This window comes from Elephas maximus, chromosome 1, assembly GCF_024166365.1.
Source record: "Elephas maximus indicus isolate mEleMax1 chromosome 1, mEleMax1 primary haplotype, whole genome shotgun sequence".
Lineage (NCBI taxonomy): Eukaryota > Metazoa > Chordata > Mammalia > Proboscidea > Elephantidae > Elephas > Elephas maximus.
The window spans coordinates 136502300-136527384 of NC_064819.1; the positions used below are offsets into that span (position 1 = coordinate 136502300).

At 42.4% G+C, this 25085-nt stretch overlaps 1 protein-coding gene across 1 annotated transcript; it reads left to right on the forward strand.

Annotated features, from left to right (window-relative positions):
* Window positions 1–1839: 1839 nt before the first annotated feature.
* Window positions 1840–22795, forward strand: LOC126070030 (uncharacterized). The gene is made up of 5 exons (XM_049873793.1): window positions 1840–1992; window positions 11357–11708; window positions 16671–16783; window positions 21362–21541; window positions 22291–22795. Exons 1-5 carry the CDS (start codon window positions 1840–1842, stop codon window positions 22297–22299), a joined length of 807 nt encoding a protein of 268 aa, XP_049729750.1. The 3' UTR covers window positions 22300–22795.
* The last annotated feature ends 2290 nt before the right edge of the window (window positions 22796–25085 follow it).

Below are 25085 nucleotides of genomic sequence, written 5' to 3' on the forward strand. Positions count from 1 at the left end.
TTGATGGTGGCGGTTGACAAGTCTCAACTAGTTAGTTGATGAGGATTTAAATGAACATATTTTATTTTATATTTTATGAGCAGCATATATAACTAAATTCTGATTTAATGCTGCCTCCATTTTATTATAGCAACAGTCTTGAAAGCAATTCATTCATTTGTGATGTATTTTTAATACTTTCACCATTTGAAATAAAAAAAAAACTTTCCTCTGTTCTCATAATAGGTTCTTTGTATAAATATTAGCACTTTTTCCAGAAGCTATTTGATAAACCATGGCCAAAACAGGCCTGAGTCAAGGCAGGAGTTGGTAAAAGTGTGGCAAGGTTAAAACATTACATCTTTTCAAAATAATATAAGATAGAGAAAGCAATACTAACTCATAAGAGGTTAAATGGCTCAAACTCTGCAGAGGTCCCTCATAGCTAGGATCCAAGGCCAGTGACAGCAGACAAAATCTCAGTTCCATCTCTGCCTCCTCTCAGTGAGTGAGAAGAAATTTAAGATTTGTATGTGAATTTGTCACCTCAGTTCTACACAAAGGCCAGTGTGACATCAAAGAGTAGTATGTTATGTCTTTCTGCAGCTTTAGAGAGCAGCTGAAGGATGCATCTTTTCTTAAAGGTTAGAGATTAGGGAGGCTGTTTAGATTTATGTTATATTTTCTTGTGTCACAGCATGCTGGATCAAAGGAAACTTAAAGGTTGTTTATGTTTTACATACTTCACATTGCTTCTATTTTTCTATGCCGAAGCTCAGAAATTTTCTAAATAACTTTCTTATGACTTACAGTTTCTAATTGACTTATAGTTAATATTAGAGAGCCTCACAAAAGTAGAAATATTTCTATTTCTAAATTCATATTATGAGTGATTATACATATATATTTTGACAGCATAATAGTGACATATCTTATGGGATTTGAGAGCATTATAGAAACATACAGAACAATATGCTTTAAGCAAATTTTCTACAGGTACACCTGAGATAACAATTAAAAATGCCAATTTATCCTTGGAAAAAATTCCTCAAAGAAGCTAATGACTAATAAGCGTTATAAAAGCATGGCTTTTTGCAGGCATTTGGTTTGTGGATTCAGTAACAATGTCAAGCAGTTATCTAATAATTTGTTGTGTTTGATATTTGTGCCCAAGTAAAATTCTTTGACTCTCAAAGGTTCTGCGTCCACGGTAATAAGTGATGGTTGAATTTCATCCTAACATAGCAACAAAAAGTCTCTCAAACTACTGCTTGGCCTATAAGGAAGAGCCACATAAGTGCTGCTGTTAGTGGGCCTTTCTTCCTAGTCTGTCTTAGTCTAGAAGCTTCACTGAAACCTGTCCAGCATGGGTGACCCTGTTGGTATTTGAAATACCAGCTGCATAGCTTCCAGAAGGATAGCAACACACAAGCCCTCACAGTACAACAAACTGACACAGGGTGTCGAACATAAGTGTTAGTTCAGTACAATGAATGTTCCGCCTTTAGATTCTAACCAGTGCTGTTGGTGAGCAGTGTGCATTTGATCATTCCACAGCCCAAAAGGTCAGCAGTTTGAATCCACCAGCCACTCCTTGGAAATCCTCTGAGGCAGTTCTCTGTCCTATAGGGTTGCTATGAGTTGGAATCGACTCAGCGGCAATGGGTTTTTGTTTGTTTGTTTGTTTTATGGAAGTATATATAGAGAGATTTATCTCAAGAAAATGGCTCATGCAGCTATGGAGGCTGGCAAATTCCAAATTGGTGGGTCAGATGTCAGGATGGAGGTTTCTCTTGACTCACGTGGTTGCAGGGGATGACAGACCCAAAATCGTCAGGTCAGGCATTAGGTTGCATGCTCATGGGGTTACAGGAGCTTGCAAATCCCAAGACCTGCAGGTCAAGCAGCAAGCTACTGGCTCACATCCCAAGAAGCGGAGGTAGGAGGATAATGAGTCAGATGCAGGATCCAGAGCAAGCGAACTTTGCCAAAACATTTATATACATATTGGAGGTAGGCCACACCCCCAAAGAAACTCCTTTTTCAACTGATCGCCTGTTCACATCAGATCACAAATTGAGAGATGACTACGTTAGATAACAAAAAAAGAGGATGATTACATCACCACGTAATGGCCAAATTACATTATTACGTAACTGCCGAACTACATCATTACAAAACTACCAAACCACTGAGAATCATGGCTCAGCCAAGTTGACATGCAACTGTAACCATCACATCTCCTTAAACCATACATAATCTCTAAATAAAGTCATACTTGCACCTAATATGATACAATACACATACAACCAAAAATGCACTAGCTCCATTTACATTTTATATTTTATAGTAATGGAATAAAGAAGGGAAGGAAACAAAGATGTTATTTATATAGTTATACATTTATTTATGTGTTTATTATATAAATTTTATATTTATTATATAAATTTTATTATATTTTTAAATATTTATTATTATTAAATTTTATATTTATTATATAAATTTATATATTTATATATACTTATATATATACATACCCAAACCCATTACTGTCGAGTCAAATCTGACTCATAGCAACCCTATGTACAACAGAACGAAACACTGCCTGGTCCTGCACTATCCTCACAATCATTGTCATGCTTGAGCCCATCGTTGCAGCCCCTGTATCAGTTCATCTCCTTGAGGATCCTCCTCTTTTTCACTGACCCTGTTCTTTACAAAGCATGATGTCCTTGATTTTCCAACTGCCGTTGGCACTACAAAGAAGAATATTTGCCTTCTTTTGAATTCCAATCACTGGTAATTATCAATGCATCTTGATTGTGTGTTTGATGAATTTCAAACCGCAGAAGTTGGTAAAAATTTTCAATTTCTTCATCTTTGGCCTTAGTGGTTGGTGCATAAATTTGAATAATAGTCATATTAATTGGTTTTCCTTGTAGGCATATGGATATTATCCCATCAGTGACAGCAACGTACTTCAGGATAGATCTTGAAATGTTCTTTTTGACAATGAATGCAACGCCATTCCTCTTCAATTTGTCACTCCTGGCATAAAAGACAATATGATTGTCCAATTCACAATGCTCAATACGAATCCATTTCAGTTCACTAATGCCTACAATATTGATGTTTATGCATTCCATTTCATTTTTTATTTCCAATTTTCCTATGTTCATACTTTGTACATTCCACATTCCAATTAGTGGATGTTTACAGCTGCTTCTTCTCACGTTGAATCATGCCACATCAGCAAATGAAGGTCCTGAATGTTTGACTCCATCCATGTCATTGAAGTTGACTCTCCTTTGAGAAGGCAGCTCTTCTCCAGTCATATGTTGAGTGTCTTCCAAACTAAGGGGTTCATCTTTCAGCACTATATCAGACAATGTTCTGCTGCTATTCATAAGGTTTTCAATGGCTAATTTTTTTTTCAGAAGTAAAATGCTAGGTCCTTCTTCCCAGTCTGTCATAGTCCGGAAGCTCAGCTGAAACCTGTCCACCATGGGTGACCATGCCAGTATTTGAAATACCAGCAGCATAGCTTCCAACATCACAGCAATGAACAAGCCACCACAGTACAACAACCTGACAAGCATGTGGGGATACACACAGAGACACACACAAACACACACATATATGCACACATACATGTATAACAAAACAAGGAAGAAATACTAAAAATACAGTCCCCATTTTTGCAACTAGTCATGTGGTTGTAGCTGGTATTTAGAACTACTTTCTTCCACCACCCATTCCATTTTCCCTTTGCCTTCAGCAAGCACCTCAGCAGGTCATGGTTCTTTGCCTGGTGGGGTGACCCAAGTCTTTATTCCTGAAGAGTCTGGGCTATTATTAGTCATGTCAGAATTGGGTTGCTGTAGTTTTCCAGTGACTTTAATCACATGGCATGGTAGTACTAAGAGATGTCCTATATTCCAGAATACTTTTCTTTACCTCCATTATGTAATACCAGTCCAATTTCCCCTTGGTAATCAGGATCAATCACACCAGCCAAAATATTAACTACGTTTTTTGCCTGTTGATCCAGAGGCATGAAGAGCCCAAAGTGGCCAGGTGGCATTCTTAACTTCCAGCTCAATGGAATTCATGTTGGGTCTCCTGGTGGGAGTATTCATCTCTTTGGAACTAAGATCCCTAGACCCACACAGCATAGGGTCAGAGGGATAAGAAGCAAAAATTTTGTGAGTGGGTCACTAAGGGTAATAGTGAGTGGTGGCACTCTCATTTCCACCCCTTGATTCCTGGACCCATGAATCCTGGCTATGGAGAAACAGTACCATAAATTGGAGGCAGAATTAGAGTATACACAGCCTCTTGGAAAACATTGCTCAACCATACAAGGTATTGCCACTTAGCTGGCACTGTAATTGTGTCTTCAGAAAGCCATTCCATCATTCTATCAATCAAATTGCTTCAGGATGATGGAGAACATGGTAAGACCAGTGAATTCCATGAACATGGGCCCATTGTTGCATTTCATTTGCTGAGAAGTGAGTCCCTTGATCTCCAGCAATGGCATGTGGAATACCATGACAGTGGATAAGGCATTCTGTGAGTGCAGGGTGGTGACTTTGGCAGAAGCATTGTATGCAGAGAAGACAAATCTGTATCCAGAGTGTCTATCCCAGTAAGAACAAAATGCTGCCCTTTCTGTGATGAAAGTGGTCCAATGCAATCAACCTGACACCACATTGCTGACTGCCCCTAGGAATGGTGCCATATCGGGAACACAGTGTTGGTCTATGCTCCTAGCAGGTTGGGTTCTTAGCAGTGGCTCTAACCAAGTCGGTCCTGGTGAGTGAAAGTCCATGTTGCTGAGCCCATGCATAACCTCCGTCCCTGCCATCATGGCCACTTTGTTCATGACCTCTTGGGCAATGACAGGAGTGGCTGGGGAAAGAAGACCAGTGGTTTCCACAGAGCACACCATCCTATATACTTGATTGTTAAAATCCTCCTCTGCCGAGGTGACCCTTTGTTGAGCACTCACATGAGACACAAATATTTTCACTCTTTGGCCCATTTACAGAGGTATATCCACATACCTCTTCCCCATACCCCCTTGTCACCAATTTTCCAATCACCTTCCCTCCAAGTCCCTCATCATCCAGCCAAACCACTGGCAATAGCCATGAGTCAGTATACATTCACACATCTGAACATGTCTCCTTCCAAGAAAAGTGAACAACCAGATACACTGCTCGAAGTTCTGCTCATTGGGACGATTTCTCTTAGCCACTATCCTTCAGGGAGGTCCCAGAAAGGGGCTGCAGTGCTGCCCCTGTCCACTTTCTAGTGGTGCCTGCATATTGCATAGAACCATCTATAAACCAGGCAAGAGTTTTCTCTTCCTCAGTCAACTGATCATATGGAACTCTCCACGAGGCCACAGGTGAAGACTGGAAGAGGAAGGTAATGCGACAGGAGACCATGGGCATTTGGGCCACATCCTCATGTAACTTACTTGTGCCTTCAGGTCCTGCTCTGGCCTGATCTCGTATATACCACTTCCATTTAATAACGGAGTGCTGTTGTGCATATCTGACTTTATGACTCTGTGGGTCAGGCAACATCCAGTTCATGATGGGCAGCTCAGGCCGCATGGTGACTTGGTGGTCCGTGGATAAGTGTTCAGTCTCAACTAAGGCCCAGTAACAAGTCAAAAGCTGTAGTTACCCAACAGGAAAGCAGTAATCTGCAAAGGATGGCAGGGCTTTACATCAAAATCCTAAGGTTCTATGCTGGGATTCACCAATACGGACCTGACAAAAACTCTAAACGGCATTTCTATCTGCCACTGACACTTCAAGCACCATTGGATCAACCGGATTATATGGCCCAAGTGGCACAGTGGTTTGCCCGGCAGCTTGAACTTGTTGCAGAGCCTTCTCTTGTTCTGGGCCCCACTCAAAACTAATAGCTTTTTGGGTCACTTTATGAATAGGCCAGAGTACCACACCCAAATGAGGGATATGTTGCCTCCAAAATCCAAAGAGACCCACTAGGCACTGTGCCTCCTTTGCAGTTGTGGGAGTGGCCAGTTGCAACAACTTATCCTTCACTTTAGAAGGAATAACTGATGCTGTTGGTGAGAAATGTGCATTTGATCATTCCACATTTGATCATGCCCCACACGACTGGACTCCTAGAAATATCACTAAGGTGGAAGGCGCCTGAATTTCTGTGAGATGAATTTCCCACCCTCTAGCACACAAATGGAAACCCTGGTGGCATAGTGGTTAAGAGCTATGGCTGCTAACCAAAAGGTCAGCAGTTTGAAATGTTTTACCAATAAGTCTAGAGTCACTGATACTTCTTCCTTACTAGGTCCAATCAGTATAATGTGATCAATTTAATGGATAGTGTGACGTCTTGTGGAAGGAAAGGTGATCAACATCCCTGCTAACTAAATTATGGCATAGGGCTGGAGAGTTGATATACCTCTGAGGTAGGACAGTGAAGATGTATTGCTGGCCTTGCCAACTAAAGGCAAACAGCTTCAGGTGTTCCTTCAAAACCAGAATTGAGAAAAAGGCATTGACCATATGAGTAGCTGCATACTAGATACCAGGAGATGTATTAATTTGCTCGAGCAATGAAACCACATCTGGAACAGCAGCTACAATTGGAGTCACTGCCTGGTTAAGTTTAAAATCATCCATTGTCATTCTCTAAGATCCATCTGTTTTTTGGACAGGCCACATAAGTGAGTTAAATGGGGATGTGGTGGGAATCACCACCCCTGCAGCCTTCAAGTCCCTGATGGTGGCAGTAATCCCTGCAATCCCTCTAGGAATGCAGTATTGCTTTTGGTTTACTATTTTCCTAGATAGGGGAAGGCTTAATGTCTTCCATTTGTCTTTTCCCGCCACAATAGCCTTACTCCACATGCCAGGGAACCAATGTGGGGGTTCTGCCAGTTATTGAATATCTCTATTCCAATTATGAATTCTGGAACTGGGGAAATCATTACAGGAAGGGTTCAAGGACCCATTGGACCTGCTGTGAGATGAACATGAGCTAAGACTCCATTAATATCCTGATTTCCATACACTCCCACTCTGACTGGTGGGCCACTGTGACATTTTGGGTCTCCTGGAATTAGTGTTAGTTCAGAACAATCCCTGAAAAGTCTGATTATTTACTTTTCCCCTATGAACAGTCATTCTTGTAAAAGACTGTAGATCCCTTTAGGGAAAGGTGGGAGAAAGACTAACAGTATAAATTTTTGGCAGTGTAATGAGGACCTTTCTCAAGGGGACCTGGCCTCTCCTTCATTCAAGGGATTGTGGGTCTGTAAACTGGCTCAAGTCTGGGAGTTGACTGAGGGGCCACGACTCTTTATTCTGGTGATTTGAGATATAGTACCATTCACTTGACCTAGAATTTTTCTGCTTGTACAAATCAAGGGGTAAATGTTTAGTAGATTTCTCATCTATTTCACTCCTAGGGACACCATGACTAAGTAGCCAACATCATAAGTTCATATGAGCCCAACTATTCTGATTACTGGTTTGACTCTGCTGTCCATGATGGTAACCACATCCACCTTGTCTTTGCCTTTGTAAGTCTAGTTATAGGTCTAGAAGCAAAAATGTGTGGTGGCTATAGATCCTGGGGATATTTAGCAATGTTTTGTAAGGCATCTATCTCAGATGTTGCCCCCAAGCAATGCTTCAGGCACCACGCCAGGCAATGATGTCTCAAAGAACTCTTCAGGCACAGCTGGGTTAACTTCATTGTACAGATGTGGAAAGGATAGTATTTTTACTAGGGAGGGTGGCTTATCAAACAAAGATGGAGTAATCTCTTTAAATGGGAGTGAGATGGTTGGTTCTGTTCGCAAGAGTGATTCACTGGAGTTTAGGGGCTCAGTGTTCCCAGCTCCCTGATTATCTGCCCATACGTCCCCATCCCAAGATCCCAAGTTTCATGATTCCATTTCTTCCCATTCGATGCCCTCACTTTAGCATCAGACACCATTCAAAGTTGGGGAATTCAATTGGCATTGTAATTCAGCCACTCTTATGGCAAGACTCTGGGTTTGGTTTCTGGCAATATCTCCTTTGTTACTACAAGAAATAAGGCTCTCTTTCAGGGCACAAATGGTAACTTTCATGTGGTGCTTGAGCTATGACTGTGAGACCCTGAACTCACTTCTTCCTTTTACCACTTTGTCTAGCAAAAGTAGGACCAACCAACCAGCTTCCTTATACTTCTCATTCTGACAAAATTGTAGAAAAGTATCAAATATACAATCACCTAGAGCCTTGTTTCTCACAAGCTTTTGGTCTACTGGTGGTGATATTTTGTGTATTTCTATTGCCACCTCACACCATGCATTGGCAGTGACCTCTTTACTACCATAGGTAGAGTCGTCAGTGCCTTTAAGACTAGCTAGACTTGGGAACCAATTCAGAAAACCTATCCTTATGATTTTGTTTCTCTAGAACCACTTTGAATACCAACATCTTAGGCTGGGTTCTCTAGAGAAGTAAAACCAGTGAGGCATATATATATATATACATTTATAGAGAGAGAGAGATTTTTCTCAAGGAAATAGCTCACACAGTTGTGGATGCTGGCAAGTCTCAAATCGGTGGATCAGGCATCAGGTTGGAGGCTCCTCCTGACTTGTGTGGTTGCAGGGGCTGACTCAAAATCAGCTGGTCAAGTGGAAGGCTGCTGGCTCATGGGTTGCAGGACCTGTGAATCTCAAGATCTGCAGGTCAGACGGTAGGCTCCTGGCTTGCGTCTCAAGAACCAGAGGTCAGAAGATGACTAGCCAAATGCAGAGCAAGTGAGCTCTGCCAGAACATATATACTGGATGCAGGCCAAACCCCTCAAAGAAACTCCCTTTTCAACGGATTGGCTGCTCATATCAGATCAAAAATGGGGGATGACTATATCAGATCACAAAACAAAGTGATTACATCATTACACAACTGCCAAATTACATTATCACATAACTGCCAAACCACTGAGAATCATGGCCCAGCCAGGTTGACACATAACCTTAACCATCACAGCTGCTAACCAAAAGGTTGGCAGTCAAATCCACCCAGCAACTCTGCAGGAAAAAAGACCTGGTAATCTGCTCCTGTAAAGATTACAGTCTAGAAAACCCTATAGGGCAGTTCTACTCTGTCACATGGGATTGCTATGAGTCGAAATTAACTCAACAGCACACAACAGAAAATTTCTTATTGGGAATCCAATGGGTATGGGCAGGAGGTAGAGAAGGGGAGGTGTGAACTTTGAAACCATAAAGACCTAAATTCAAAAAGCTGTTCTGTGTGATCTCAGAAAAGATACTGTCTTATTTAGTGCTACTGTAACAGAAATTCCACAAAAGGGTGGCTTTAACAAATGGAAATTTATTTTCTTACAGTTTAGGAGGCTAGAAGTCTGAATTCAGGGTACCTGCTCTAGAGGAAGGCTTTCTCCCTGTAGAAGTCGGCTCTGGAGGAAGGTCTTTGTCTCTTTTCAGCTTCTGTTTCTTGGCTCCTTGGTGATCTTCGTGTGGCATGGCATCTATCTTCCTCATCTCTGCTTGCCTGCTTAATCTGGTTTTATATCTCAAAAGAGATTGATTTAAGACACACCCTACACTAATACTGCCTCATTAACATAACAAAGAAAACCCATTCTCAGATGGGATTATAACCACAGGTATAGTGGTTAGGATTCACAACATATGTTTTAAAAAAAAAAAAAAAAGGTACAATTCCATCCATAACAGGTGGTAATCCCTCTGAACCTCACTTTCCTTACCTGTAAAATGGCGTTGTTATTGTTAGGACAGAGTAGAACTGCCCCATAGGGTTTCCAAAGAGCAGCTAGTAACTTTGAACTCCTGATCTTTTGGTTAGCAGCCTGAGCTCTTAACCACTGCACCCGTTGCTGTCGAGTCAATTCCAACTCATATCAACCCTATAGGACAGAGTAGAACTGACCCACAAGGTTTCCAAGGAGCAGTTGGTGGATTCGAACTGCCCACCTTTTGGTTAGCAGCTGAGCTCTTAACCACTGCACCACCAGAGCTTCGTATATATATGCTTCACTGGTTTTGCTTCTCTAGAGAACCTGGCCTAAGACACTTACCTAACTAGTTTCAGCTCATAGTGATCCCAAGTGCTTCAGAGTAGAACTGCACCATAGGGTTTTTTTTGGCTATAAACTGTAGAAGCAGAGTTCCAGGCCCTTTTTCCACAGCACCACTGGGGGGACTCTAACCCCCAACTTTTCTATTAGTAAAAAAAAAAAATAGTAGCCAAGAGCAAATGGCACATAAGTCCTATGTAAATGTTAACTCTTACTGTCCTTTTCATCTGTCCCTCCTGTTTCCTGTTACAATATTCCTTCTCCCTTTTTTTATTGCACACTAAGGCTTTTGCTTGAATATTGGCCTTTAAAGAACCAGTAAACATTCTTGCCATTGTTTCAAATGGCTTCCAAATAATACAAATATATCAAAGTATAATGGTTTGCATACTGAAGGCATTAGGTCCATTTTGTTCTGAAATGTGTCAACAGAAAAACATGCTTCTATTTCTTAGTTTAGAATGGCCCCAAATCACTTGACAGTCGAGTAGAAGCCAGGATGTCTGGGTTAGTTTTCTCTTAATGTTGCTATCTTCTGTTTCCACTGTTTCTTTACTTCTTTGGGTCTCATCAGCGAGATATCTTTAGAGATGAATTTAAAAAGAAATATGCAAAATCTACATGAAGACTCACAAGTTTGGATGTTTTCTGCTATAAAGTAACAGAACTCATAGCTGGACCTGAATAAAGCAATAAGGAAATTAGCCCACAAAGTAGATAGTCCAAACCAAAACCCACGGCCAAAGAATCAATTCTGACTCATAGTGACTGTATAGGACATAGCAGAATTGTCCCATAGGGTTTCCAAGGGTGTTAATCTTCCGAGCAGACTGCCACATCATCCTCCCTGGAAGGGGCTGCTGGGTTCCAACCGCCGACTCTGATTATCAGCTGAGCGCTTAAACCACTGCACTACTGGGACTCCTTTTAGAGAGTTCAAAACCGGTCGCCGTCAATTCCAAATCAGAGCGACCCTACAGGACACAGTGGAACTGGCCCCTAGGGTAGCAAGGAGCAGCTGGTGGGAAGGGCAGAATTCAGGACTGAGCATCTCCCTGATGCCATCGGGGACCTGGCTTCTCAGTCCCTTCAGGGGACTAGCCGTGTGGGAGACCACACAGGGGATCGGTGGCCAAGGCGGCGCTTGGCCGGCATACGTGAACGTGGGGCGTCGTGCCACGGGCTGTGCCCCGCCAGCCCTCTAAGCGGGGGCTCCGCGTCGGCGGCCGGACGGAAAGCTGAGAGCAGTGCCAACCGGCTGCCCCTTCTCCGTGCTCCCGGCTCGCCGGGTGCGAGGCGTACCCGGGCGGAAGTAGAGGCGGCCCCGCCGGAAGCGCGCTGAGGCCGCGCGGGGAGCCGCCAGGGCCCCCTCGGGCGCTTTTCGCGTGTGGTTCCGCGGGAGCCGGGCTGGCGAGGGCGCGTCAGCCTACCCGCCTGCGGTTCCACACTCAACGCGCCGCGGGCCGAGGCGCATCTGAGCCCGGGGAGTCGGGGCAGCTCGGGTCCGCGGGTCGCGTCCAGGGCCGCAGGTGCAGGGGGGGGTCTGCGGCGATGATCCAGGCATGGACGCACCCGCAGACTGAGCCGGCGAAGCTGCGCGGTGAGTGGCCTCCCGGCAACGTCTTGCGTTTGAGTCGGGCCGAGGCCTGGGGACGTAGGCTGCGGGGCTGGGGCCTCCAGGGAGCTCCACGTTCCGAGGAATGTCGCCTGGGGAGAGGGTGCCTTACACGCTCCAGGGACTGAGGTGTGACCTGGGCTCATCCTCAGGGAGGCACTTGAAATGCTCCACATTCCTAGTGAACAGCCTCTTAAGCGTCACGTGCAGCGTCTGTAGGATCCCGCTGGCCGTCTTTACCCCTCGGGCTAGAGGAGAAGGCACGCCTGGATCTTTGCCATTCCTTCCTTTGAATCCCGTTTTTTATCCCTTTTGGCTTATGGTCTCAAGTATGAATTTGAAGAATAGAATGAAAAAAATTTTTTTTTAGATTTTTTTTTTCTGTGTTCCTCCCCCTTCCCCCCCCGCCCCGCCCCCGACGATATTGAGAGGGAGGTACTTTGTTCAGCTCCGGGTGGACAGTGAGTTAAGAATATTGACAAAAGGTCCGCTCTGTCCCCCAGTGCCATGGGGCCCGCAGCCTCCTCTAAGTTCGTGTCTTTTTCAGTGGTATCACTATTGTAGGGAGGGAGGGCTCAGTAGTGAGGGGAAACAGGTACCTACAAAAGTTCCGGCTTTAGGGCTTGACTGATTGTTTTTAGCCTAGGCTTCTGACCTATCAGCCAATTGAGACAAAAGCCTAAGAGTCTTAAGTCAGAGCAGATGCAAGGAGGTTAACTGGCATGTTGGGGCAAAGCTGTGCTCCCACCCTGGGTGAAAAGGGCCTGCAGGAATCCAGGACCTGTGAATTGACTGAGACCTGCCGCTGTGAAGATTCTGTGGAAAGATGTACCCAGTGCCAGTGCTCAACCAGAAACTTGACGTGCCCTCCAGGACAGGAATAGGTAGAGCTGCTCTGGGGACACTGCCTAACAACCCAGGCCAGAGACATGTTGTTAGGGATTAAACATGAGTTATCCTAGACCTAGTTTGTCATACTATAGTGCCTGACATGTTGCTATGATGCTGGAAGCTATGGTACCAGTATTTGAAATACCAGCAGGGTCACCCATGGTAGACAGGTTTCAATGGATCTTCCAGACTAAGACTAGGAAGAAAGGCCTGGTGATCTGCTTCCAAAAATTAGCCTGTGAAAACCCTATGGATCACAACACAATATTAACTGATACAGTGCTGGAAGATAAGCCCCCCTACGTTGGAAGACACTCAAAATATATAGTGGCTGCAACAATGGACTTGAGCATTGATGCAGAACTGGACAACATTTTCTTATGTTGTATATGGGGTTACCGTGAGCTAGAGCAAGCTGAAAGGCAACTAACAGGATCCTACACCCAGGGCTAGGAGCAAATGAGCCAGAGTGGAACCAGGACCAGCCAGGGGCAGGGCAGGGAGAGGAGCTACTTTGGCTGACATTGGCCAGAGGATGGACTGGAATGGTCCACTTACCAGACTGGAAGCTGTTTACTGATCTAGGCAGCCAGCAGTATCTGGCCTCTGAGTGAGCATGAAGGATTTTAGAATGAGCTCACAACCTCAACTATGTACAGTTTGACAATATGTATCAAGACCCTCTTCACTTAAGGTTCTAAAAGAGATGATCCTAAAGGTAGAAAACAGTTTACGGGGTAAAGGCATACATCTGTTTTTATTTGTACAATGAGGCTGAAACATGCCTAACTAAAATCCACTGCATTGAACATGACTAAATAGTAAACATAAAAACCTATATTCTTACATATATTCATTAAAAAAAAAAAAAAACTAAACCTGTTGCCGTCGAGTCGATTCTGACTCACAGTGACTCTATAGGGCAGAGTAGAACTGCCCTATAGTGTTTCCAAGGGTGCCTGGCAGATTCGAACTGCTGACCTTTTGGTTAGCAGCCATAGCACTTAACCACTACTCCACCAGGGTTTCCGAATATATATTCATATATACATGGAAATCTGTAGAACATATACTGGTAAGAAACATATGACTACATTATTCTGGTGGTGGAGCTAAGAGATTTTCTATTTTGTGATAGAAAGATGACCACAGTTTCTGCATAGAGCACAGGTGATAGTCATGAAAAATTACAGTGTAGTGTCAGGGAGATATATGAGCCCCTTAAGGAAGAGTGAGATATGTGACTAGGGAGATTTAAAAATGAGGTGTGATTAGAGCACAGTATTAGAACAGCTGGACTAACTGATACAACAAAACAGTAAGAACAACCTAGTGAAGTAAAATAATGTGATGAGTATTTAAGCACAATCAGTTATACCACCAACACCCCAAACCAAAACCAAACCCATTGCCATTGAGTCGATTCCAACTCACAGCGACCATATGTGATATGGGATAGAACTGCCTCACAGGGTTTCCAAGGAGCAGCTGGTGGATTCAAACTGCCAACCTTTGGTTAGCGGTCGAGCTCTTAACCAAAACCCCAGTATACAGTATTTTTACACACATAACACAAGCTTTGTGCATTTGTTTGCAGGTGACACCACCTCCCCCGCCCCAGGTAATTTTGTAAGCGCGCTGTGATAATTTTTTTTTTTTTAACAGCAACATGTGGAAGAGGATTGGCATGGTGGCATCAAAGTGGGCGTGGGGTGGCACACCCAGCAAACACAGAGGGTGTGTGTTATTTGTGTAAAAACATGATAGTTTTTAAAGTGTATATATGCTTATTTAGTAGCAGATAAGAAGCTTTACCTAAATCTGTAGGCTGGTAATTCAAGAGCTGGGTCTAGAACCTTGGTGATCATAGTGTATTCAAATGCTCACAGCATAGAGGCCTCACCTGGAAGCCCGTTTGTAAACCCAATTGGGCCAGAAACTATGATAATTAGTTTAATGGTCCCCTTCCCTCAGCTTTTGGGATTGCTGGGCAGAGCCCAGGCATAAGGAGAGAGCCCAGGGCCTTACTAGGGCAGGGGAAAATTGGGAATGGTTCTAGGAGCAGCCAAAGTGCAGAGTCAGGGACCCTGAGATGTGGCAGAAAGAAAAAGGACTGGAGCCTAGGGAACCTGGAACTGCCCCTCTTTTTCCTAAGTCGTAAAGGATCTCGCATTGTGATAACCACTATCAGCATCCTATGGAGTCTGTCCCATTTAAAATATTTGCAGAAGGATCAATTTATAATAATGTGGGAGCATTATTTATAACTGAAATGAATAAATGAGACACTTTTTTTTTTTAGGGAAATAGTTAATAAATGGTAATATTTTCCACACTGCAGACAGTGACCCATTACAGGGTGGAGAAATCAGTTCAGTGGGTAGAATGGAATAAAGTTTTTTTTTTTTTTTCCAGATATATATTTGTGATTAAAAAAAAAGTCTGTTTTTCACTATGTGTCCATGTGAAAAAAGCTTGAGAAACATGTATGGGACATTCATACATTGTAATAATAAATATACATTAAGAAGACTGAGGTAGATCTATATGTACTGACAGGGTGTCCTTGCCACATGTGGGCTAAAAAAAAAAAGTAACACAACACTCTTTATAGTGTGACCCCTTTAAAAAAAAAAAAAAAGGCAGTTTACAAAATATGCTTTTATATATGTTGGCTGTTGACTCCCCAAAAGCTCACCAGAAAAAACCCTTGATCATGCAAAGCTGAGTTTGTTAGAATTCCTACACCACCTTGACAGACTCTTACTACAGTCTTAAAAAAAAAGAAGAAGAAAATTAGGGAAGGCCTTTATAGGGCTTTAGGGCCTCAGCTTGGTGATTTTTAAGTCAGGTCTTGAATAGTTGGGAGCTGGTTCAGATTGGGCAGAAACTGTAACATAATAGTTTTAAATTGGTGGGCGCAGTAAAGTGAGAATCTTGAAACCAGTCTTAACCTGGCAAGCTGTTAAAAAAAGTTAGTCCTGATAAATTAGCCATTTTAGTTGATTCACAGTCTTATCTTTCAAGAGCAGATATTTCCTGGAGCAAGTAGTTAATTTATTATGCGTGGACCCAGTATTATGTAGCATAGAAACAGGAACGTATGCTTGGTCCCAGAATAGTTTACCACACAAACAGGAAAGTACATCACTTTCAGTTCTCAGATCCCCTTTCGTCATTATTGAGCCTAAGCCGGAAGATAGACTATTACCTTCTGGGGGACATGCTCAGTCCAGATCTACACTGCCACTTCATTTGTCCTGATCATGTAGTGATTCTGATAGTAGATGTTTCAACGTCTGTAAGCATCAGATTCTCCTTTTCTTTCTTTTTTGGGTGGTTATTTAGGGTGGGCCATAAGGGTTGGAAGGAGCCCTGGGAGCGCAGTGGCTAAAGCGCTCAGTGGGAAGCAGGGAATGATTAGTCCCCTGTTGCCTGGCCCCTCTATTTCTTCTTTGTTCTGAATCCTACTTGGTTGCATTCCTGCTCCACCACTCTTCCCCACACCTCCCATTTTCACATCACCTCAAAGTTCACAGCCTGTGGACTTCCTCCAGGAACCTTTGGCTTCAGGCCCATTACCTGTGCTGCTTCTATGCAGAATACTTTGGTATCTGGGACTTGGGTTTCCCAAGCAGAAACCCTTACAGCACTTTGGTGAGAGCTCAGCTCTGCACTCAGGAGTCTCAGCCCTCTTCCTCTCATGTGGCTCACCCTTTCTGCCAGCTCCTATGCTGGCCTGATGTGCTATGCTACCATCCTGAAAAGATCAAGGCTTAGAGATAAAAATGGTGGCTTTGAAAAGACGGAATATTTATTTGAACATTCAATTCTTGCATATAAATTTTCATTCTTGAAGGAAAATTTGCTGAGTTTTTTTTTTTTCATTTTTAGCAAAAGATGCACTCATTAAAATAATGTGATGTACCGTACATAAGAGAAAGCAACAAATTTGAGACATTAATTAAGAAATAACTATAAAATTGTAAGGTTTTATTTTTTTCTCCCTTAATTGTGATTCTCCGGCCACTTATCTTTTTTGTTTTTGTTTTCAAGACAGAGAAGATACGTGTCAGAGACTACCAGAGTCCACCCAGCCAAATTCAGAGCTTGATGGAGGAGAGACACTCTCTCCATATTTCTTCTGTAAAGTAAAAGCCATCTTGGAGGTAAGAATGAAAGGATGGTGTGTGTGTGTGTGTGTGTGTGTAGCTTCCGAATAAGACATAGAATCCACTTGAAGTACCTGGGAGGGATGAAGTACCTGGGAGAGAGAGGGGCCCTATTCAGTCAAAACCATGATTTTTAAGTTGCTCATTCCTCAAGGAGCATTAGCGTGATGAAAGATAAAGGATCCTCTAAGTTCCATGTTTGGAATCTGTGGTCACTATATATTATTTAAGTAAATGTTTTGTTGACAAATGTCACTCCATGAGAAAACTAGACTCTCTGGAATTCAGATGTGAAGTGGTTGTCTTGCTTGAAACGTGTATCTACCCAGAAGGGTCCTTTCCTTCACCTACACACACACACACAATTTATTTCTTTAGCTAGAATGTTTTGTTTTTGTTTTTTAATTAAAATAGTTTAATTACTCAGAGTATCTTCAACAATAAATAAATGTAATTATTTTAACTAGACAGGGTCATAAAGGAAATGATTAAAGAAATCAGAACTAGTTCAGCCATAAAAGAAATTTCCACTGGGAGTGGGAAAAGACACATGATAGAGCTAACTTTACCTCATTGAATGAATATCATTATTTAAGAAGTCCCATGGTCAGAGGTTTGGGAGGTAGATTGTGGCTTAAAATGGAGAAGAGGTTTCTAAGCATTAGAACTATTTTAACAGTGCATGTAGTGTGCTGCTACGGTATCCAGTATAGAGTGGCATCTTTGTGGGGCATTAGGTTCTAAAGTTAACCTTCTAAGGTGGTTACTTTGTTAGCTTATAGTTTGTGGTTTAGCAAGAGGTGAATTGGAATATTGAACCATTAGAGTGAAACCTGCAAGAGCCGGAACTCGATGGATGGGACTGCCTTATTTTTCCAGATCTCTCAAGCTTTCTGCTGTTGAAGTGCAGCTTACCACTTTTCTGTTGCTTTTGATTAGTGGAAAATACTTAGTTTTCCTTCTCTAACAGGTTTCCACCTTACACAGGTTCCAGTTTATTGTATAATCACACGCATCATGATGAGATGCTCACATACCAGGTGGCCTTCAGACACCAAGATTGACCAAGGGAACAACAGTCACACTTGTTCATTGAGTGGAATGACAGGAAGAATCACTTGTACAATTTAAATTATTATTTCTTGAACTACCTGCCTCCTTTCCGTTCCGCCCTTTACTCTTGTCCTATAGTTAAATTCTGGTAAGTTTAAATGTAAATATGATGTAAGTGCACTTTATACCAACATATATGTTTATATATTTTATACATATATTTTTTATATATATATATATAATCTTTCTGAAAGGACAAATAATAAACTAAACAGTGTTGCCTCTAGAGAAGGGAATGGGATTTTGGAGTGGGAAGAATATCCGCTATCTGCCACATACCTTTATAAGCTCTTTACCCTGCCCTTGCATTTTTTAAAAATTAATAATTATCCTTTTTTAATAGTTCCTACAAAAAAGAGTATGCTTGTTGACTTTCTAATGCCATTGAAACTGTTGTTACTTTCCAGCTTTTTAATGTGAAAACTTAAGAACTTGCAGATTGGAAAGAATTGTACAATGCCCACCCACAAGCCTTCCATCTTGGTTCAACAATTTTATTATCTTTTTGCACTACTTACTTTATATCTATGTAGATATGTTTATAGAGAGGGTTTTTTGGGGTTTTTTTTTTTTTTTTTTGCTAAACAATTTGAAAGTAAGTTGTCAACGTCATGTTATTTCATGCCTAAATACTTGAGCATGTAGCTCTTAAGAATAAGGTGTGTATTTTTTAAATTATTCTCATAAGGTCTTAAGTAGTCAAGCATCTAAACTTCTAAGTGTGATCTGGGTTCTGCAGTGACAAACGGATCAGGGCTTTAGAAGTCTACTACCCACCACCCAGGCTTTTGGTCAAACGTAGATTAATTACTGACATTTGTTTAGTGCTTGATAATTTGTTTTTTTTCTCATCTGTATAACATTTCCATATAATAAAATATTAATCTCCTAAATTTATAGTGAATAAATCTAAAGCTGAGAGAGGCAAATAAAATTGCATTCAGATAGTAAGTGGAGAAGTCAAAGCTGTATACAAAGCCTCCTGACATCATGTCATAGGTTTTTTCTACTAGGGTAAAAACTAGTTGCTGTCAAATCGATTTTGATTCATGACAATTCCATGTGTGTCAGAGTAGAACTGTGCTCCATAGGGTTTTCAGTAGCTTGATTTTTCAGAAGTAGATCGCCAGGCCTTCTTTTTGAGGCACCTCTGGGTAGTCTTGAACTCCAGCCTTTCAGTTAGCAGCAAGCACTTAACCATTTGTACCACCTAAGAACGCCTTTCTACTAGGGAGTAGTTGTCAAACTTTCTGATTTCAGGACTCCTTTATATTAAAAAAAAAAAATTTTTTTTTTTTATATTGATGACCTCAAAGAGCTTTTCTTTGTGTGATATTTACTGTATTAGAAATTAAAACAGAAACCTAAAAATATTTCTTTATTCATTTAGAAATATCAATGAATTACATATTAAAGTAAATAACATTTTTATGAAAAGTAACTACTTTCCAAAACAAAAGAGTTTTATTGAAAAGCGTAACATTCTACATTTTTTCACATCTTTAATGCCTGCCTTAGAAAACAGCTGGGTTTTCATATCTGCTTTGCATTCAGTCTGCTGTAATACCACATATCACACACCACATAGCCTCTGGAAAACTCCACTGTACATTTGTGAAAGAATGAGAGTGAAAAAGGCTAATAAGGTATTATTATCAAAATAGTTTGACCTCATTGTTATTGTGTGCTATAGAGTCCATTCCTTCTCATAGACTCCCAGGGATCCCTGAGACCACACACTTTGAGAACCACTGTATTAGGGCATGTGCTAAATGATTGCTAAAACTACTCTTTAAGTGACAACCTTAGAGAAGAGGCTTATAATCAGTGTGCATTATAAAGGCATTCCATCAAAGTAGGTGTTAGGTTTTTGAATTCCATAATATCAGCAAGGGATTTGGGATCACTGTAAATTTTTTTTGGTAGCTGATGTTTTGAATCCTAAGAGACAATTGTGTTTGATATGTTGTGGACAAGCAAAGCTATAGTAACATCAGCATTATAGTACAGCAAAGCTTTCACAGCCTCCTTATTTCCTGCATTCATCCTAATCCCACCACTTCCATTACCAAATCTTCCTCAAAAAGTTGTTGTAAAGTGCTTAACCCACAATAAACATTAGTTATTATTATAGTTAGGCCCCTGGGTGTTGGCAGACTGTTTGCAAAAATGGTTTGTACTCATCTACTAACAGAAAAGTTGGCAGTTTGAATCCACCCAGCAGCACCATGGAAGAAAGACCTGGCAGGCTGCTTCCCTTTAAGATTAAAAACAAAAAACAAACCAGTTGCTGCCATCTAATCCATGCTGACCCTATGTGTGCATAGTAGAGCTGCTCCACAGGGTTTTCAAAGTTGTGACCTTTCTGAAGGCAAATTGCCAGTCTCGTTTCTGAAAGTGCCTCTGGGTGAGTCTGAACTCTCCCACCCTTTGGGTTAAGAGTCGAGCGGTTAACTGTGCCACCCACCAAAAAAAAAAAAACCGTTGCCTTAGAGTCAGTTCAGAATCATAGCGACCCAATAATGCCACCCAGCGACTCCTCAATTCCAACTGCAGCCATTGAAAACCCCGTGACATGCAGTTCTACTCTGAGACACGTGAGGTCGCCATAAATACCAGTCTACTGTATGGAAACGGTATTAGCTGCGTGTCACTGCAGAAATGATCCTCATACTAGTGTGTCCAGTGCTCAGAGACATGAATCTCTGAGCCATATCTAGCGTTGGTGACCATTGCACCTTTGATAACCCCACAATTTTATAACATTTATTACGGGGGAAACAATGGAACTCATGGAAAGCTTACATTCCAATCCAGGTTTCTCTCTCCCGGTGGGCTGGCTGGAGGTTAGCACTAGTTGCTGCTGAGACCCTTCATTGGCTGGCCCCAGTCCGAGGGTGCCAATGAGCGGGCGCTCTTGGAGGGGGCGGGGCTTATGAAAGGAACTATCCAGGCGCTGTGGGCCGCGCACGCATTCTCGCCTCCGCCGCTAGTTCATATGGGGTTTTCGCTTACAGATCCTATCCTGGGTGCGAGCGATGGCGCCCGGCCAGAGGGCGACCCCATGCAGCAGGGCGATCCCGTGCAGCAGGGCGGCCCTGTGCAGCCGGGTGATGCAGTGCAGCAGGGCGGCGCTATACAGCGCCGAAGCCGACGGGAAGGGTTTCCACTCCGGGAAGGGATGCCTTTTGTACACTTGCAGCACTGGTGCAGGTTTAAGCACTTTATGAAACCATTGGTGCTTCACGTTGAGGCGTGTCTGCTGGAAAAGATATTCGGTAAGTGCGCTGGAGTATTTACCACCCCTCCCCACCTTGGTCTTCCAGGACCCACCCTAAGCCACCCATAGCAGACCCAAGGCAGGGCCAGGATCCCAATGGCTAACTTCCCCTCTCTTCCCCAGGCTCCTCCTAGCCTTTCCCCATCCCGCCTAGTCCTTCAAGAACCCTCTTTTCTACACAGGCCCAAGCAGAGTCCTCCTCCCGGGGTTCGAGCGCGAGTTCAAAGTCGTGCTCCAGGTGGGAGAGCCAGACTCTGATGGCATGGTTGAGATCCTCATCTCCGGGACACACTGGTACCGGAAACGCGCTAAAAGGCTTATTCACATCTTGGCGGCGAGGTCCCGAAGGAAGCAGTCTGGAGGTGAGGAGCGTCATTGCGCCCAGGCTCCAGGTGTTGCAGACCTAGGCCCTGCTAAGGGATCTTCACTTCCCACCACTCCTCCGCTGTACTGGGAGCCCTTCACATCCTGGGATGCTAGGATTCCTTGGTTTCTAGCGTAATCATGGAAGCCCAGAACTGAGTCACTGTGGGAGGCAGCTGGGAAATCTAGGGAAGCCCAGCTCCTTCCCACCCGTCTGTGCAGGTCAGTTTCCCTTTTCAGGGATGGGGAAGGGGTCAAGTGGCTCCCACTTTCTAAGATAAAACTCCAGAATGGAAGGTTTTGCATTCAGTGATTCGCAGGCACAGAATTAAACCCAGTTAAGAAAAAACCCAGGAGAGCTGTAAAAATGCAAATTGCCCAGCATGGCTTCCCCACCACCTCTGGAATTGGCATGCTGGCAAAACTACTTAACCTCTCTGTTCCTTGGTTTCCTCCTCTGTAAAATGGGCTGTGCTTTTTAACTGGCCTACTTATAGGTTTTTCCAAAGAATTAAATGAATGAATATGCTAAAGCACTTAGAACACATAGGAAGTACTTGATAAATATTAACTATATTAACTATTATTTTATTGGGTGTCCTGGCTGTTGCTAGTGCAGGTAGTCTGCTCTAAGGGCGACCAGTAGGGTAGCCTCAGCAGTGTTTTCGGTGGGATCACATTCCCTTTATATCCTGTATGTTCTGAGCAGTGTACATGCTACATACTCAATTCCATGCTCTCCTTCCAGGCACAGTGATGCTCGGTCTGGAATCCATGAAGTCACTTGAAACCGAGGATGCTCAGTCCAGTGCTTTCCTCTCAGCTGAAGCGATGAGCAGCCTGGATAAAGCAATGCAGTCCCTGGAAATAGGTCGGGAGACTGTCGGGAAACCTGTTACCAAAGCATTGTGATCTTTTTGATCAGAACCTCAGTGCATGGAGTGGGGCTGTGTCAGGAGCCTTGGCTTCTGCAGCCTTGTCTGAATTCTGCTTTTTTGCCCCTATGGCTGAGGGGAAACAAATGTTTTTTCACCCTCCCTACTCCTACGCAGAGACTTGTTTAAAGATTCAAACATGAATTCTAATAAAAAATGAAAAAACAACATATCTGGATTAGTGTTGATGGGAGAAAAAGGCTTCCTTGCTTTGTTGTGAGATCAGAAAAGGCTAGGAATTACCAAGGATTGGTTCTGCTTTTCACAGTTTTCTGTACTAGGTAGCTGTGACTAGGAGTTGTCATGCCCCAGGTGGGAGAAGAGGAATATTCCTGTTTACTCTTTCATTAACGCTAATCTAGAAAAATTGTTTTCAACTTTACAACTTTTACAACTTTACAAGTCAGATTCTTTTTTTTTTAATACTTTATTGTGTTCTCAGTGAAGGTTTACACAGCAGCTTAGCACATTCAACAATTTCTGCACAAGTTGTTCAGTGACATTGGTTACCTTCTTCACAATGCCAGAACAATCTCTTTTATTTCCACTCTGGTTATTCCATTTCCATTAATCTAGTTTCCTGCTCCGCTTACATTCTCATTTTTGTTTTAAAGTACCTGCTGACTGTTTGGTCTCGCAGAGGTGATTTTTAAAGAAGCGTAGTACTTGTGAGTGATATTCATTATTTTGTGAGCCAATTTGTTATTTAGCTACAAGGTAACCTCAGGGGCTAGTTTTGATTCAAGGTTTGAAAAGTATCTCCGGGCAATAGTCTTGGGTTGTAAGTGAAGTACCTAAGTGTTGAAGCATCAATAACAAACTGACTTCATTCTGCTTAACTTTTCATTAAAAAGAACAAGTCTATCATGTCTTTCTTTAATAACTTCGGTGGCACAACACATACTATCAGTGAGTGCACAACTTACTACCCAGCTGTAGCGAAAGCATCAGTGTGAAGTTATTCTGTACAGAATAGCTTCTTGAATTCAACAATTTTACTGTCACTTATTTCTGTACATTTTAGAGTATTATTATGAATTTTAAAAACAAAGGATTTCATCTCACACCAAATGATGCTGCATATTCCGGGTCACTGACCAATTACTTCTAGATCACATCCCAAGACCTGTTGACCAAACCTGCTCCCCCCCTTTTTTTAATTTTAAAATATCATTTGTTGAGCATTTAAGATGTGCCACGTTCTTCATTAAGTGTATTATTTAACCTGCTTTTCCTAATCTGTGAAGTAAATGTGATCATACCCCATTTTACAAATAAAAGGGCTGCCTGTATTCTTAGTTTCCTAGTGTTGCTATAACAGAAACATCACAAGTCGGTGGCTCTGGAGAACAGAAATTTATTAAAGTTCTGGAGGCTAAAAGCCCAAATCAGAGTCTCAGTCATATGAATTCCTTTCTTGTCAGTAGCCTGGGGTGTTTATTGGTTCTTTGGTAATCCTCACATGGTATCTATCTTCCCCAGTTTAGATGTGCCTCTGTGTCTAATCTGCTCTTTATACCTTCTATGATTGAGTTTAGGACACATCCTATGCTGGTGTGACCTTATTAGCATAACAAAGAAACATCTATTTTCCATCAGGGTTACAAGATTCCAATACATATTTTGGGGGCACAATGCAATCCATAACACCTACCTTTTGCCATTTTTCTTCTCATATGAATACATTCTCTCACACTAGACTATAAACACCTTTATGGTAGCTGAGATATTTATACTTTCTTCTACCCCTGAGGCCCTAGCTAGGTACAGTTAATCCTTGGATGGTTACTAACTACCATATGTATTAACCATTAGCCTTAATGCAGATGTGTTATAAATGAATAAAAACCCACTGTACCATGTGGCCAGGGGACCATTTGAGCCCCTGTGTAAGCTGTAAACCTGTTGCCTGTCAAGTCGATTCTGACTCACAGTGACCCTAAAGGGCAGAGTACAACTGCCCCATATCGTTTCCAAGGAATGGCTGGTGGATTTGAACTGCCAGCCTTTCAGTTAGCAGCCTGAGCTCTTAACCAGTGTACCACCAGGGTTCCATATATGCTGTAGAGGATCTTAATTATCAAGAAAACTTGCTGCTTAAGTTGTTTTTGTGTGCCATTGAGTGAATTCCGACTCAGCAACCCTGTAGGACAGAGTAGAACTGCCCTATAGGGTTTCCTGGGCTGTAATCTTTATAGGTGCTGGTCTCCATGTGTTTTCTCCTGCAGAGTCACTGGCAGGTTCCAACAACTGACCTTTCAGTTAGCAGCTGAGCATTTAACTATTGCGCCACCACAGCTCCTTTTAAGTTGTATATTATCAGGAAAATTTACTGAAATGTTTTTTTTTTTTTCCCATTTCCCTCACTGATAAGATGGGGCCCCAGATTCTTTTCAGCCTCAGCTCTGAGGAAACAACTTGCTGCTGGCCTTGAAATTACTTGCAGTACGTGCAGGAGTTTCTGGTGTTAGTCACCAGCCAAAGCACAGGGTAAACAGGAAGCTCCAGAGAGTCTCCAATGGCTCCAGACCATGTAACACTGGAGACTTCTCCAAGGAGAAAAAGCCCAGACCTCACCTTCGGTAGCTTAGTCTTCCCAGTTACCCAC

Coding starts and splice junctions, on each gene's coding strand:
- LOC126070030 (XM_049873793.1), top strand. CDS start 1,840: ATGGGGTTACAGGAGCTTGCAAATCCCAAGACCTGCAGGTCAAGCAGC. Junction 1,993..11,356: donor CATTTATATACATATTGGAG/GTAGGCCACACC, acceptor AGCTGAGAGCAG/TGCCAACCGGCTGCCCCTTC. Junction 11,709..16,670: donor TGAGCCGGCGAAGCTGCGCG/GTGAGTGGCCTC, acceptor TTTGTTTTCAAG/ACAGAGAAGATACGTGTCAG.